We start from the raw sequence: 14,834 nt of genomic DNA on the forward strand, positions 1-14,834 counted from the left end.
AGTACAGACCAAAAGTTTGGACACACCTGCTCATTCAAAGAGTTTTCTTTATTTTCATGACTATGAAAATTGTAGAGTCACACTGAAGGCATCAAAACTATGAATTAACACATGTGGAATTATATACATAACAAAAAAGTGAACTGAAAATGTCATATTGTAGGTTCTTCAAAGTAGGCACCTAGAGAATGCCAATAGTGTGCAAAGCAGTAATCAAAGCAAAAGGTGGCTACTTTGAAGAACCTACAATATGACATATTTTCAGTTGTTTCACACTTTTTTGTTATGTATATAATTCCACATGTGTTAATTCATAGTTTTGATGCCTTCAGAGTGAATCTACAATTTTCATAGTCATGAAAATAAAGAAAACTCTTTGTATGATAAGGTGTGTCCAAACTTTTGGTCTGTACTGTATATATATATATATATATATGTACTAATAAATAAACAAATACTAATCGTTATTAGCCTTAGGAGGTTAGTATTTGTTTATTTATTAGTACAAATGTCTGTAGTGGAGTACCTTCAATATAAATGAGTAAGCCCTGCCCACAATTCACACCTCAAGTGAGACTGAAACTACCCTTGTTTAATCACCTGAAAGAACTAATCAGCACAGACCAACACTCTAGAATCAACTGAGTTAAATAGATATACAAAAGTCAGAATTACCAGAGGAGAATAGATTAAAGATAGAGCTAAAGCACTTATTAACATAAATGGACACAAAATGTATACATGTAAAAATACAGAAATTATTAAATGTACATATGTTGATTTGTTCCTAAACTGATAACTAAATATACTGTATGTAAAAAATAAACAATGCATTTGAATACAAAATATTATTATAAAGTTATAAAGGGTCTGGGTTTGGATCCTGAGTTTTATGTTCTTCCAGTGTCTACATGAGTTTCCTTAGTGTATTTCAGTTTTTGTGCCACTGCCCAAAAATGTGTTGTAAGGTTGACTGACTACTCTCTATAGCCCTTAGGCATGAATGAGTGTGTGTATATGTGAGATGCCTGCAGATTATTCATAGAATGTGACCCTAACCAAGAGAAAGTGGTTGAAGGTAAATGAATGAAAAATCTAATCCACATTAATGTGAGTAAGTTTGTGAGTTGGGTTTATATGCTGGCTACCGTAATATTATAGTCTGTTTCTCATAAGTGAAATGAAACAAAATGAAAACTGGGACTTCCATGCCCTTTTGTGTTATTTTTGGCATTTTCTTTTGTGCTGGCAACACATAAAACACCATATGTTGCATATTTCTGAATTAGCTGTGTACTATAACAAGCAGTCAAATTAAATAAAATGATTATTTAGTTCAAAATATAAATATATATTAATACATGCAAGAATAATACCTATTTAATGTACTGTAAAATATCAATATATAACTTCTTAATCGCAAAACATTTAAATGAAAGAATTGACATCAATTCTATGCAGTCTTTTAAAAATAGATTTTGCATATCTACTCTACAATTTCCGGTGTGTTCAACTTTGCCTACATGACCCACTTATGTAAAACAGTAAGACTAGTTTGATGTGTAGTGGCACATAGGTTTGGCCTAAATTGGGCCATCCCTAACACTGCTTAATCTGTTGATAGCTCTGAAGTGCCATCCCTAACAGTGCCACTACACCAGTCCCTTTCAAGTGTTACAGAAACGTTGTAATACTTGCCACCCAGTTTTTATTTGACATGCTTTCACTTGCCCATTGATGATTGACAATTCACATCAGTTATAACTTCATCTATTAAAACAAAATTTGTTCAGCAACACAGTCACCTGTGGAAAAATGATTGGCATTTATTAGACATACCATCAATTACAGTGTACCTCAATTTAGTCTTTGTGATTGTGTCGATTTTAATAGGATCAGCAAAAATGATAGAGGATTAGAGCATTATACTGAGCATCCGTAATCCTCTTCCTCAAGGCCTCAACAAGGCAAGATTGGGAACAAGTGGGACATAGTAAAGAGGCCTTTTATAGTCTGCACATGTGAGGTCGTGGTCAGAAGGTGAAGGTTTTGCTATTAGCACTCAGCAAGGTTGTCACCTTGAGACCACAACCTCATATGTGCAGCATTGAAAAGGCCCCCACTATTTCATGCCATTTAAGTGTAGATGGAAAACCATATAAAAAGATTCATTTTCAAATGTATCCATGTAAAAAATGCTGACTCTGAGAAAGGCATCTGAGAAAGAAATGGTATGTGAATTTATAAACTAACTTCTTAATTTTAACCTCCTGTGGTACAAGATCTAAAGTCAGAATAAATGACATTGGGCCCCTGCTATGTTACTTAGAAAAAAAGCTGGTATGAGGGAAATGGCAATGTCGACCGTGTGGCCTTTTTTCCACAGAAAGTGCTGGTTATTTATTTAGCATTTGACTTCAATTACTGATTACCTACACACAATTTATTATATTAAATATATTTATTTAATAAATGAATCTAGACAGCTAGAGGCTGCTATTTATAATTCATAGTCAAGCATGTCAACTTAATAAAATGCATAGAGACAAACAAACCAGCTTTTACTTATTTATTTTGTGATAGGTTATTTACACACATTATTTTTCTCAATGTCAAATATACACATCATCAAGCAATACTTTATCACAGACCTGCAATTTCAGTTCTTCCTTCCCCTCCTTGATTCACAGACTAATCGGTTGTCCAGAAATGAAGAGAATATATTTTGGTGCTTTACGGTGCAAACAAAACAGAATAAAATAAAATGGAGTAGGATATGTGACTATAATGTTTTTCTTTTTTTTGTGTCAGCGACTCAGTAACACCCATTTATTTTGCATCTGGTAAAAATGAAGCCAGTGTATAGAAAAATAAGTTTTTTTTTTTAAGGTTTAGTTTAAACTATATTCAATCTTTCACTAGACACATTATGTTAATGTTGAATTCTTTCTTTACATACGGTACTTTTCACTCATCCACTGGTTATCTATAGGGTGGATAAGGGCACAGAGTCTGTACTAATGCATATACATTTTCAAAGATTTAGAATAGCAGCTTTAATCACCCATATCTCCTCATAATGCACTAATTGTTTATACAACTGGCTGTAATTCCAAGTTCTACTATTAGGATTTCCAAAACAAGATTAGTATTATCATATTATAATCATTTTAAATACCAATGTTATTAAAATATGGTAAGAAAGAATCCCACCTATTTCATAAATAGGCCATAATCTTAAATCAAATGACATTTTGGGCATACGTATACTGAATATATGTATTTTCTGGGTGCATACGCTGTTTTGAGTGCATATGATGTGCCAGATGTCCCAACGACAAACAGAATACCTTCCTAATGAAGAGTATTTATGTCCATGTTGTGTCTTGCTTACACTGTAAGTTTGACAGAGTAAAATACACCCTCTGCAGGTGCGATGACACGCTGCTTTAATATTGGGAGCACGATATAATAGCACTGCGTGTCGTTCCAGTTTCTGAATCTGTCACAATCGGTGCTATGTTCCTTATGGTTACATCATCCTCATGACATTTTTGAGAGCTCAGGGTCATATACTGTAAAGGAACGATACAAAATACACATTGCATCTTTCATTCTTCCCAGATTCCTAACAGTCAAACAGACAAAACTGAACAAAAACAATAAATAAATATTCATTGAATTGAGCTTAACTGAGGTGGCTTTGTTCACAATATATACAAAGAAAACTTGGAACAATAACCTTTCCTCAGCACCTTGGGAAAAACTCACTGTCCACCATGTTGACCATTTCTTATGGGGAGCCATATAACCTTAAGAAAGTAGAAGAGACACACAACACATAACAACATCCCATATGTCGGTCATCCTCTACTTCATTCACTTTGGTACTCTTCATCCAAAGTAAGGTTGTTCACTCTGAAAATTGTAGTCTGGACAGACCTTCTGCACAAGCTTGTAGTCGATGCTGAAAAAGGAGATGAAGATGCAGATGACTTTGAAGGGCTTGGCACAGAGCCAGGCAGCATTGGATTGAGTGTGCTCGGTGAAACAGGTCTGAGACGGGTCATAGAGACATGGTTTGGGCTTCTTAGAGCGGTTGGTCTTCTCATACTCTACACGACAGTTGAAGGTCTTGATGTCTTTGGGATCAATGGTTGACTGATGAGGCTGATGAAACTGGATTTCTGGCTGATGGAGGGTACTCTGCTGCTGAACCACCTCAAACTCCACTACCTTTGATGGTGGGACGATGCTTACCGACACGTTGCCGAGGCTGGACGAGTTGTGGCGGAAGTAGACGGTGAATGTGCCATTGACATGGTCCACAATCTTGCCTGTCACCAGCAGGTTGAACTTCAGGGTCTTAACGCTGAAGTAGAAGTCGCCCCAGCCGAAGATCTTCTTGGTCTTCATGGCAGTTTTGTGGGGTGGTTTGCGCTTGGGGTGGTAACCTGTCTGATCCAGAAGCTGCGACTGGTTCCTGGCCCAATCATATGGGTTCGGTAAGCCAAAGCTGGGTGGCTTGGGTTTCATAGGTGTGTGGTCCATAGAGGAGAATATTCTGGAGGTCTGGAATGGGGGTTTAACTCCTCCACCTGTCCCTATGCCCCCTCCTCCAGGTCCACCATAAGGAACGGGCTTCAGGACAGAGCCTGCAGTGCCTATCTCTAGGTAATCCAAAGATTTCCCAACCTGCTTTTCCAGGCCATGAACCTAAGAGAAGACACACACAAAAAAAAAAAACATGGTGAAACAGGCACTTAATATTGAATTTCAAAATAAGTCAAAATAATTAAAAAAGAAATTGTATAAGGGTTGCGATCAGAGTCCAGGTTAAGATATTCAGTCGTTGAACAGAACAAAGCAGGTGAATGCTCTTGAGGTATGATTTTCATAAATATCCATATGAAAAAAAAAAAGATTTTCTTTGGTTTGTCCAAATCTTGGTGTAGAATTTCTGCTTTTGCAATTCAAAATAATCTAACCCAAACTTTTTTCTTTATGATCAGCGTTACTCACTGAGAATGTTTTTTGCACTTCTTTCATCAATTTCATGATATAACATTTGTCATATCATGATTTATAATGATTTTCACACTGAGGCAGTATGTCAGTGCATACCATTAATTTAGTTCTTTATCTATACTATCGAAGCTTGCCAGACTATGTTTCAGTTTAAGCAGTTTTAAAGCAGTTATTCAGGGGAAGAAAAAAACAGTACTGCCTTACACTAGCCCTGACTGTTTCTTTGTCAAGGATATAGGTCTTAAAGGTCATTGTCACATAATAGGACAATCTCTTCCTCATTTTTGTGTCCTGGATCTTCTATACCCTCTCCTGTCTCAACCAAAGCTTTCTCCTGGATCAGTCTCGAGAATACTGACGCATCCATGACATATTAACCCGCTCCCCTTTCAGTAGACTGTATAAAACACTTACACACTAGTATTCAGCATTTTCATTCTTAGATGTGAATTGTAAGGAAAAATACATAGTATTATACATGTGTGATATTTCTTCATTCTAATCTTTACTAGCTTTTAATTTCTCAAATGTTAAGCATATCAAGTCTGGTGTACTTTCTATATTATATTATATCATATTATATTATATCATATTATATTATATTATATTATATTATATTATATATTAAATAATGAACTTGATTGTTCTGATGCAGGGTCAAGATTAATATGCATAATCCACTTTTTTATGCACTATATAAAAGCCTTTTATTACAATCATGTTTAAAGGAGCACAGTATGTTCCTACTCTTTTTATGCCATGATGTTGCCATGTCTCGGTTTGGTATACCTATTTTAGATATTTAGATGGTAATATTATGGTGTACACACACACACACACACACACACACACACACACACACACACACACACACACTGTCCTTATAAGGAACTTCCACTTACATAATTATTAATGCAGTTAATGACTGCTATTCCAACACCAAAGAAAATATATTGGAGCTTTTAGATTTGTTTACAAATTAAATACCCTTATGTTATAGCCTTATGTTGACTGAAGTAGTACAACGTGCTTTGATATTGATAAAAAAATAAATAAAATAAGGATCCTGAGCTCAGGTTCATGAATGGAATTAAGATGTGTTAATGAATGAGTTTTCCCATGGGTACCATCCGAATGTTTCAAAAGTCTCCACAAGGTAAACATGTCATATATTCTTGTCCTTGTGAGCACATTTAAAAACATAACAACCCCCAACCCATCATACACCCGACCCCCCCCACCCCCCACCTCGACTCACAGTGGTGTGTTTACACTCACATCATTGACACTTCAGACTTGTCTCTCCTTCAGACACTGTACTGTCACAGAAAGGTGACGGTTCAGAGAAAAAGCCTTTATTTAAAGATTCTCTGACAGGAGGTCGACCTCGTCTTACTCTGATCTGACTCGGCCACTTTGAATCAGACGCCCCCACACACGCGCTCATCAGTCAACAAAGCTGACACAGAATTCATGTCCCCATTTGTTGCCCCATTTGTCAATGCTGTTGCTAATGCCTGCCCCTATCCAATTAATTGAACTCACGGCACCCTTCCACCACTGCCTGTCTTTCACGCTGCCCACATCAGTGGGAATTGATGAGAGTGGAGTAATATTGATCACTGGGCCCACAGATTAAAAAAAAGAGATAGTGATGAACGACTATTGACTGGATAATGACTTCTAGCAGCCAGTTGCCACTGGACACTGATGGAAGGGAACTTGATACTTCAAACCACTCGGCTGTAAAAGCGCTCACCTCTTTAGACAAATGATCAAAACCCAGTAATCATATAAATATGAAAAAGATATGAATGATATATTATTTATTCACACATCTTCAATAACCACTTTATCCTGCTTAGGGTCGATTTGTATTATTGGCGCCTATGCCACGATCACTGTGTAGGTGGCAATATACACATTGGACTAGATGCCAGGCCATTATGAAGCACCAGACACAAATACATTTATTCAGACACTGGGGCAAATTAAACTCCCCAATTCACCTACTGGTTATGTTTTGGAAAATGGGAGAAAACTAGAGAATGTGGAAGAGACCTATGCATCAACCTGAGCTAGTGTAAGAAGGCATTTTACAGATTTGGGTCTACAAAAAAATATTTTGCAAACCATTATCAGTGGTGCTGTTCTGTAAAGTAGAGGCACCTTGGCCTTTTCTTGCCCTGACACACTGCCAAGTCAGCACCGTAAAACATAGACATCTCCTGACGCGCCATCTGTTACACCAAACTATGCCTGCCTTGGCTCCCTATTACCATGACAACAAGCTCCTTTCACGTCCTCCGCCCCTTCACCCTTGACCCCATTACGACAGATGACAAGATTTAAAAAGTAGCCCTCTGCACACACTGCTCTGCCTCCAGCAACTCATCCATCAGTATATGAACATCAGTCTCTAAATGGCATCTAACATTACACTCGCTACGGATCAATTATGATTGCATAGCGCTGCATATCGATTTAACTGCTGTCACAAAAAAAAAAAAAAAAAAAAAAAAAGAAGCAAGTCATGATGTACAAGTTTAAATATGGGGTTTTAAGCATTCTCTTCCTGCTGGACGTTTATCAGTGCAGAAAAAGGAGGTGGCAGACTGCAGCTCGCACTTGAATAAAAATCAGAGCGTTTTCATTTTCAGTACAGACAACCGTGGAAGTGTCTGATGATAAATTCCTGATAGAGGTTTTCTTTGATGGCCTTGCGTTTAAGACTTGTACTTTAAAAGCAAATGCATTTTTAAAATAACTTTCATGGAAACTATAGATGTGGCCGAAAGCAATCCATTTTGGCTAAAAGTTGCATGCTAAAAGGTCAGTCTACACTGCTAAATAAATTTTATAACAATTCATCTGCATCTCTCTCTCTCTCTCTCTTTCTCTCTCTCTGGAAATATAGAAGAACGGAGCTATAATAATGAGTATAGCTCCAGTCCTTCATATCATGCCTACTCAGCATGGTTCACCCTCCTAGGGACACACATACAACTGCACATCTGCTTTTGCTCCTAACACAGATGCTGTCATACAATGATGAACTGCTGGAGGTCACTTCTGCTAACCCAGTTTAACGCATCCTCAGCTCCAAACTAAGTTTTCCAGTAACCCCATGGGCTATACTTTAAGATTTACCCAATCCTAACTGATTTTGAAACCATGAGCAGCCTTACAGACTACAGTACCAACCCATACACACTCTACATAATATACCCACAATAAAATTTCTGGTCATGCTCTTGTAAATCTGGGACCATACAAAAGTGACTTGAAGTTCATCTCCGTTCATGGTCTTTCACACATGACATCAGTCTCATGCTTTCATGTGAGGCTTCATCTCTTCACATTTAGTCTCCATTTGCTGTTATAATACCCTCCACTCTTCTAAAATTTGGTCCACTAAATTTTGGCATGTGGTTGAGATGATTTGTGTTAATTAAAAAATGGTGTTAGTAAAGTCAGGTAGTGATGTAGGGTGAGGAGGCCTGGGGTGCAGTCAGCATTTCAATTCATCCCAAACGTGTTCAATAGTGTTGAGATCAGAACTCTATAGCAAAACCAGTCAAGATCTTGAACTCAATCCCATATAGACCATATCTTCATGGAGCTGGCTTTGTGCACAGGGGCATTGTCATACTGGAACAGATTTGGGTCTCCTAGTTCAAGTGAAGGAAAAATTTCATGCTAATGCATCCATAGACATCATATACAATTGTGTGCTTTGTGGTAATAGTTGAAAGAAGAACCACATATGGGTGGAAATGTCAGGTGTCCCAATACTTTTGTCTATATAGTGTAGGATAATTAAATTAAGATAATTATTATCATTGACAAAATAATAATATCGACTTAAAAAAAAAAACATTCTTTGATGTGGCCAAGGCATGAGGAACTATGGTAATTATTGCCTTATATCTTTAATCATAAGTGTTGGCAGATATCAGGCTGTATGCTAACAAAGCATTTACACTCTACATTGGAGTGATGACTCAGTGCTACAGCAGAAAGTAAAAGCTCTGCTAAAAATGTTTTTTCGCAAATGTAGACTTTTTTGAGGCTCGACCTCAAGCAATGACCTCAAGCGAGTCATTATGGACCATAGGAATAAACACAAACTAATGTATAGAGGTCGACAAAAGGGTAGTGTCTTTGCAACAGCTAATTGTTCAGGATTTTTGTATTCTGATTATGTCCTGAGAGTGCGTCTTGCCAAACAGTTCAGTTCAGTATCTTGTACATGGATATGAAATTGCAGCAATAAATCCTTAAAACCAGTCTGAACCCAGCTCAGATTTGTAGTTAGTCACTTTTTAACAATATGCATCTCCAACTCAGAAGGAAGCAATATTAAACTCAAACCATCTGTCTTTTACAACAGCGATATATAAAAAAATAACTCTGATTTACAATAATGTTTCTCCTTCCAATACTCCTCCCTCTGCCTCATACAAGGAAATAATGGCCTACTGAGCCGAGCACAAGATGGAATGATCTTCAACGCTGAGCTATGTATACATATGTAGGCCTCAAAGAGTTTAATATAAAGACAATCTGATTATGGAACGACTCAGAATGTTCATAGGAGGAAAATGCCATTACTAAGGACGGGAGTGGAGAAGGGGAAAGAGAGAACATTCCGGCTTCTGAGCAGGAGGGCTATTAATAATCGCTAACTTCATCTGAGCATCTTAAGACAGTTCTCTGTTGAAGTGAAAGTTGGAGTATAAGGCAGCAGAGGAGGAAGTTAAACTCTGCAGATCAGACAAATCTAAAGTACATTTAGGAATCAAGTACAACAGCTCTGTACTGATGGAAAGTTTGAGATCGATGGCAACCGTGTTAGGTCGATCTAATCATTTCATCGCACCCAGGTCTCTTTGTATGTGGCCTGTGCCTACTTAAAAAAAAAACATGAACACTAAAAAACAAGAAGGCCAGCTGGCTCCTTAATTTTTGCTGTTTTGCCATCTTAATCTTTTTTATTCAGTGTAAAAAACATTACAAAGGGCATTTGGAAAACGAGAGGGTGCACTGAACAAGAAAAATGTTCGCTGCCATTTCTCACCTACACACACTCTCTCATTTGTCTCTCTCATTCCATTTGTGAGTGTCCAGTGTTGTGCCTACGCGGACAAGTTGCTTCTCCCAGAGGAATGATGGGAGTGCGAGTGCTTCTTTCTCTCGCTCTCTCTGGCTCACTGACCGCCTGTTCCTTCCTCTAATAATTGGAGTTTTATTTCCCACAATCAATTCATTTCAGCTCAGCCACGAACACATTGATCCTCTGTCAGTGACACCACACATACGGCCTGTACGCACACACACACACACACACACACACACACACACACACACACACACACACACACACACACACACACACACACACACATAAGACTGGACAACACAATATGGATACAATTGCAGTCACCAAAAAGCATTCTGAATCTAAATACATTGTTGTAAGGTAACACTATCTATACTCTGAGATAGTGTTACCTTTTGCTATACAACAATGCCATTTCCTTGTTTTCCTACTAGGTATTTAGAGCTCAAATATGCAGCGTTCTAAAAATCTAGGACTGGAACTGGAACATATGAGTACACAACTGTGGGTACACAATAAATGTTATAATGTACATACTTATCTTTAATCTTGCCGCATTACCAACTACATTTCCCATTGATTAAATTCGGTACCAAACAAAACAATCCGAATGTTTCCATAAATGAAGCTATATTCTATACTTAAAACTGTTTGAGATTGGTTAAGCCAAAATTTGACTCGCTTTTCACTACTGGTGGCTGTCATGGGTCTTCAGTGTTTATTAGGTTCAACGTGTACGAATGGTATAGTCCCATTGGAAATTTAGAGGGAGTATTGCAGCAGGTTAATAGTATTCTTGTTATCAATTTCTCACATCTGTAGAATGAGAACTATACCCTCTAATGTAGTAATGAGAGGTGTAATGGCCTGATATACCATTGCCATTGCTATCACAGTTTCTGCCATTTTTAATGATTAATATCACACTGTAGCGTCCTCAACACGCCTACCTACAATGTTTACACTCGTGTCGTGTGCAAAATGAGATAAAGCGGTCAATAGAGATATTCCGCTGTCAATGAATGTGTTGACTGGCATGTTCCTCATCGATAGAGCATTTCCTTATCTATGAAAAGTCTGCTTTATTTTGGCACTGGGAACAAAAACGGAGTTGGTTTTCAAAGTAAGCGCATGTTTCTGGCACCCGACGCATCGTTCTCGCATTGATCAGATTCACGCACTGGTCTCACATTGTTGCCAGATTTACTTGATTAAACCCGGGTAAATTTGATTTCATCTTACATTATCACAAATATGTATGAAGAATACAATGTGATATGTAATAATAATATAATATATAAATATAATGATATAATACTCATTTTAATATAATGATTCATCACTATATGATGTCATCACTGGCTAAAAGTAGTGGCACAAGTGCGCACTGGTCTCGTAGAGCCCTTCCCAGTTCAATTGACAGATTTCACATCACCAATTATTCATGAGAAGAACTGTTTTGGACTAAACTGCCAGTGTAAAATCTTTTTGCGTATCAAACACCTTTACAATCATTTCTCTGAGGCCAAGTCTGTACTGCTCACTAGCTAGAAGTACTGATCCAATGAAATATCGTATTTTGCAATTCGGTGCAAACCAAGCTATTTATATTATTTATTTTATGCTTCCAGCAGCAGGGGCAAATGTTCTGTTTATAATAATAGGGTGAGGTAAATATTTCCTGAAATATTTTTGTCATAATTAATGTAATTCTACTGACAAAACCTGACAACCTGTAATGTATAATTGCATTCATATTCCATTATTTATATGTGGATTCACACAACGAGCCCTCGGTCCAGCAGACAATAAAACATTTAACACAATGTTAAATGAATAATGATACCTACAGGGGAGCTGCATTTGTCAGTTAATTATGGTTAACTTGATCTATTTAAATGAATGTTAAATTAATCCCATGATTGGGAACAAATGAATTATGAATGAATAGCAAATCCGATTTAGTCATAAATGTGCTGTGATAGAATCAAAGCTTCATACTGAATTGTTCGCAGCTGCTATTTTCCACAATAGTACGTCAGAACAGAAATGATATGGTATAAAGTAATAAATGTTGAATTTATTATGTCTTTAATTTTGAGACAACAGGTTAGATATTTTTTAACAATACAGACAAAAGTATTGGGACACCTGACATATTCCAGCCATATGTGGTTCTGTTCCAGCATGACTATGCCACTGTTTACAAAGCCACTCCATAATGCTTTACATGGGTTGGAGTGGAAGATCTTAAGTGGCCTGCTATAGAGATCTGACTTCAACCTAATTAAACACCTTTGAGATGAATTTAAACCCTGACTGCACCTCAGACCTCCTCACCCTACATCAGTACCTGACATTACTAAAGCCCTTGCGGTTAAATGAATAGACTATATATCCACACCTTTGTGCCAGAATCTAGTGGAACTCCTTCCCAGAAGAGTATAGATAATTATAACAGCAAGTGGAGACTAAATGTGGAATGGGATGTTCAAAAAGCACATATGAATCTTATCGACAAACATTTGTCCAGATTGCGCATCTATAAATGTAAATAAATAGACAATATTTTGTATATAGGCATTTTTTTTTAAAACAAATTTGTACTTCTCTTTAGTAGATAAATATACAGTATCTCGCAAAAGTGACACACCCCTCACATTTCAGCAACCATTGTCAAGGGACAATACGATAGAAATGAAAATTGGATATATTTTAGAGTAGTCAATGTGCAGCCTGTGTAGCAGTACAGATTTACTGTCCTCAGAAAATATGATGATGTCTAAATAACTTGCAACAGTTTTTTTCCAAAAAAGTTTCCAAAATATCTTCTTTTTTTTTAACAGTTTACCTTAATAGTTTGGGTTCCTTGTATAAAGTAAAATGAAAGAGATGGAGAGAGGGGAAAGGCAGTGTGAAATTAATTACAATAAATGTTCTATTAATTCAAGATCGGAAAATGCAGTCAGTGACTCAGGATACATGAATCATAAAGGATCATGTCAACAGCTAGGAAAAGGCAGAAACATATGAAAATTGCTAGAATGTAGTCATCAGTTTCAATTTGAGCCTTTCTACAACATCTGTATTGCAATTGAGGCTGAGAACGAGAGTTCTTTCTATTTTTTTTTTTTTGACAATTATTATGAAAAAAAAAACTTTTTTTCTATAAAAACTAGATGTCTGGAACTGACATTTAATTATGAGAAGCAAATACAGCCCAGGGGGAAAAAGATAAACCACTGGAGAGTGTGTGTGTGTGCGTGTGTAAAAGAGAGAGAGAGAGAGAGAGATAGAAAGAGAGAGAGAGAGAGATAGAAAGAGAGAGAGAGAGAGAGAGAGAGAGAGAGAGAGAGAGAGAGAGAGAGAGATAGATATGATTTTGCTGTCCAATGGTGTCGATGGATTATTATAAAAAATGGAAGTGACTGAGGGAGTTAGGGAGTATCAGAGAACAGAGCAATGGAACTGAGACTGATAACGACACTACAGAGGGGAACGGAGTGAGAGAGGCTGTATAAAAAGAAAAAACTTAAGAAAAAAAGAAAAGACAACAAAGTAAAAGACTGATTGAAGTATCATCCCAGAAAAAGTGCAGCTCCTTAATTGTTGCCATCATGGATTGCTCATCTTTTTTTTGTATAAAAAAGTGAGAGGGAAAGGGCATTTGTTAAATGAGGGGGTGCGATGAATGAGAAAAATGTGTGCTGTCATTTCTCGTTATTGGTTCTGAAAGGAAAGAGTCTCATTAAAATGAGCCTGTTGTTGTGGCTCTTGTCATAACATGAGGCTAAAGAGACAAACAGCCCCAAACGCTCTAATGATGCTAGCAGTCAAGCGGCAGCAGACTCACTGGATTTATGAGAAAATCCACTGTTTTTTTTTTTCCTTTTTTAAACTGCTGCTTCTTTTTTGTACATAAATGAGTTCATTTACCCATGTTCAAAAATCTTACACATCACTGGTTTAACACATAGTTCATACTTGTACATAATCGCATGCTGTAATTGTACAATTAATTACTATACAGTGTTGTCCACTCATCAGTTTTTCCAAATTATATTTTCCAAAAAAAATAAAAAAGAAAAAGAAAAAAAAAGCCTTTTTTAAACTCACAGCAATTCGAAGGATTTCCTCTGACAGCACATAAAATATTATATTCTATATCATTTATATGGCATGCACAAGGCTCCACTGGTGACACTCATTCTTTATAAAAATCAATCAATGTGAAAGAACAATATTCTAATGTGTGCCCGTGGGTTTCTAAGACATGAGAACAAAATCATTATGTTGTGGCCACTCCTCTGGGAAGATGTCTCATTCAATTTTAAAGTGTGGTTGTGTGGATTTGTGTACATTTGGGTAGAAAGGCTTAAGTAAAGTCAGGTACAGATGTAGGGTGATGAGGAATGCGGGCAGTTAGCATTCCAATTTATCCCAATTGTTTTCATTTGGGTTCAGGTCAAGATCTACCACTCCAGCCCATGTAAACCATATCTTAATAGAGCCGGCTTTGTGCACAGGGTACAAGGAAAAGTTTAAATTTAAGTGAAAGGAAAATGTAATGCTACAGCAGCCAAAGACTTTGGGGTAAAGAAATACATATGGCTGAAAAAATCAGGAGTCCCAATGGGGATTATGTCCTTATTATTTTCTGATGCTGATTTCTAAGTTTCTTTGA

General features: G+C 37.0%; 1 protein-coding gene across 1 annotated transcript in view; it reads right to left on the minus strand.

Annotated features, from left to right (window-relative positions):
- Nucleotides 1-2,559: 2,559 nt before the first annotated feature.
- The window catches only part of nxph4 (neurexophilin 4), an 87,224-nt gene continuing 74,949 nt past the window's right edge, over nt 2,560-14,834 (minus strand). The window contains exon 2 of the mRNA XM_083530698.1: nt 2,560-4,716. Within this exon, the coding sequence (XP_083386824.1) occupies nt 3,895-4,716 (822 nt within the window). The 3' untranslated portion in view covers nt 2,560-3,894. The remainder of the gene's footprint in view (nt 4,717-14,834) is intronic.

This window comes from Silurus aristotelis (assembly GCF_946808225.1).
Source record: "Silurus aristotelis genome assembly, chromosome: 2".
Taxonomy (NCBI): domain Eukaryota; kingdom Metazoa; phylum Chordata; class Actinopteri; order Siluriformes; family Siluridae; genus Silurus; species Silurus aristotelis.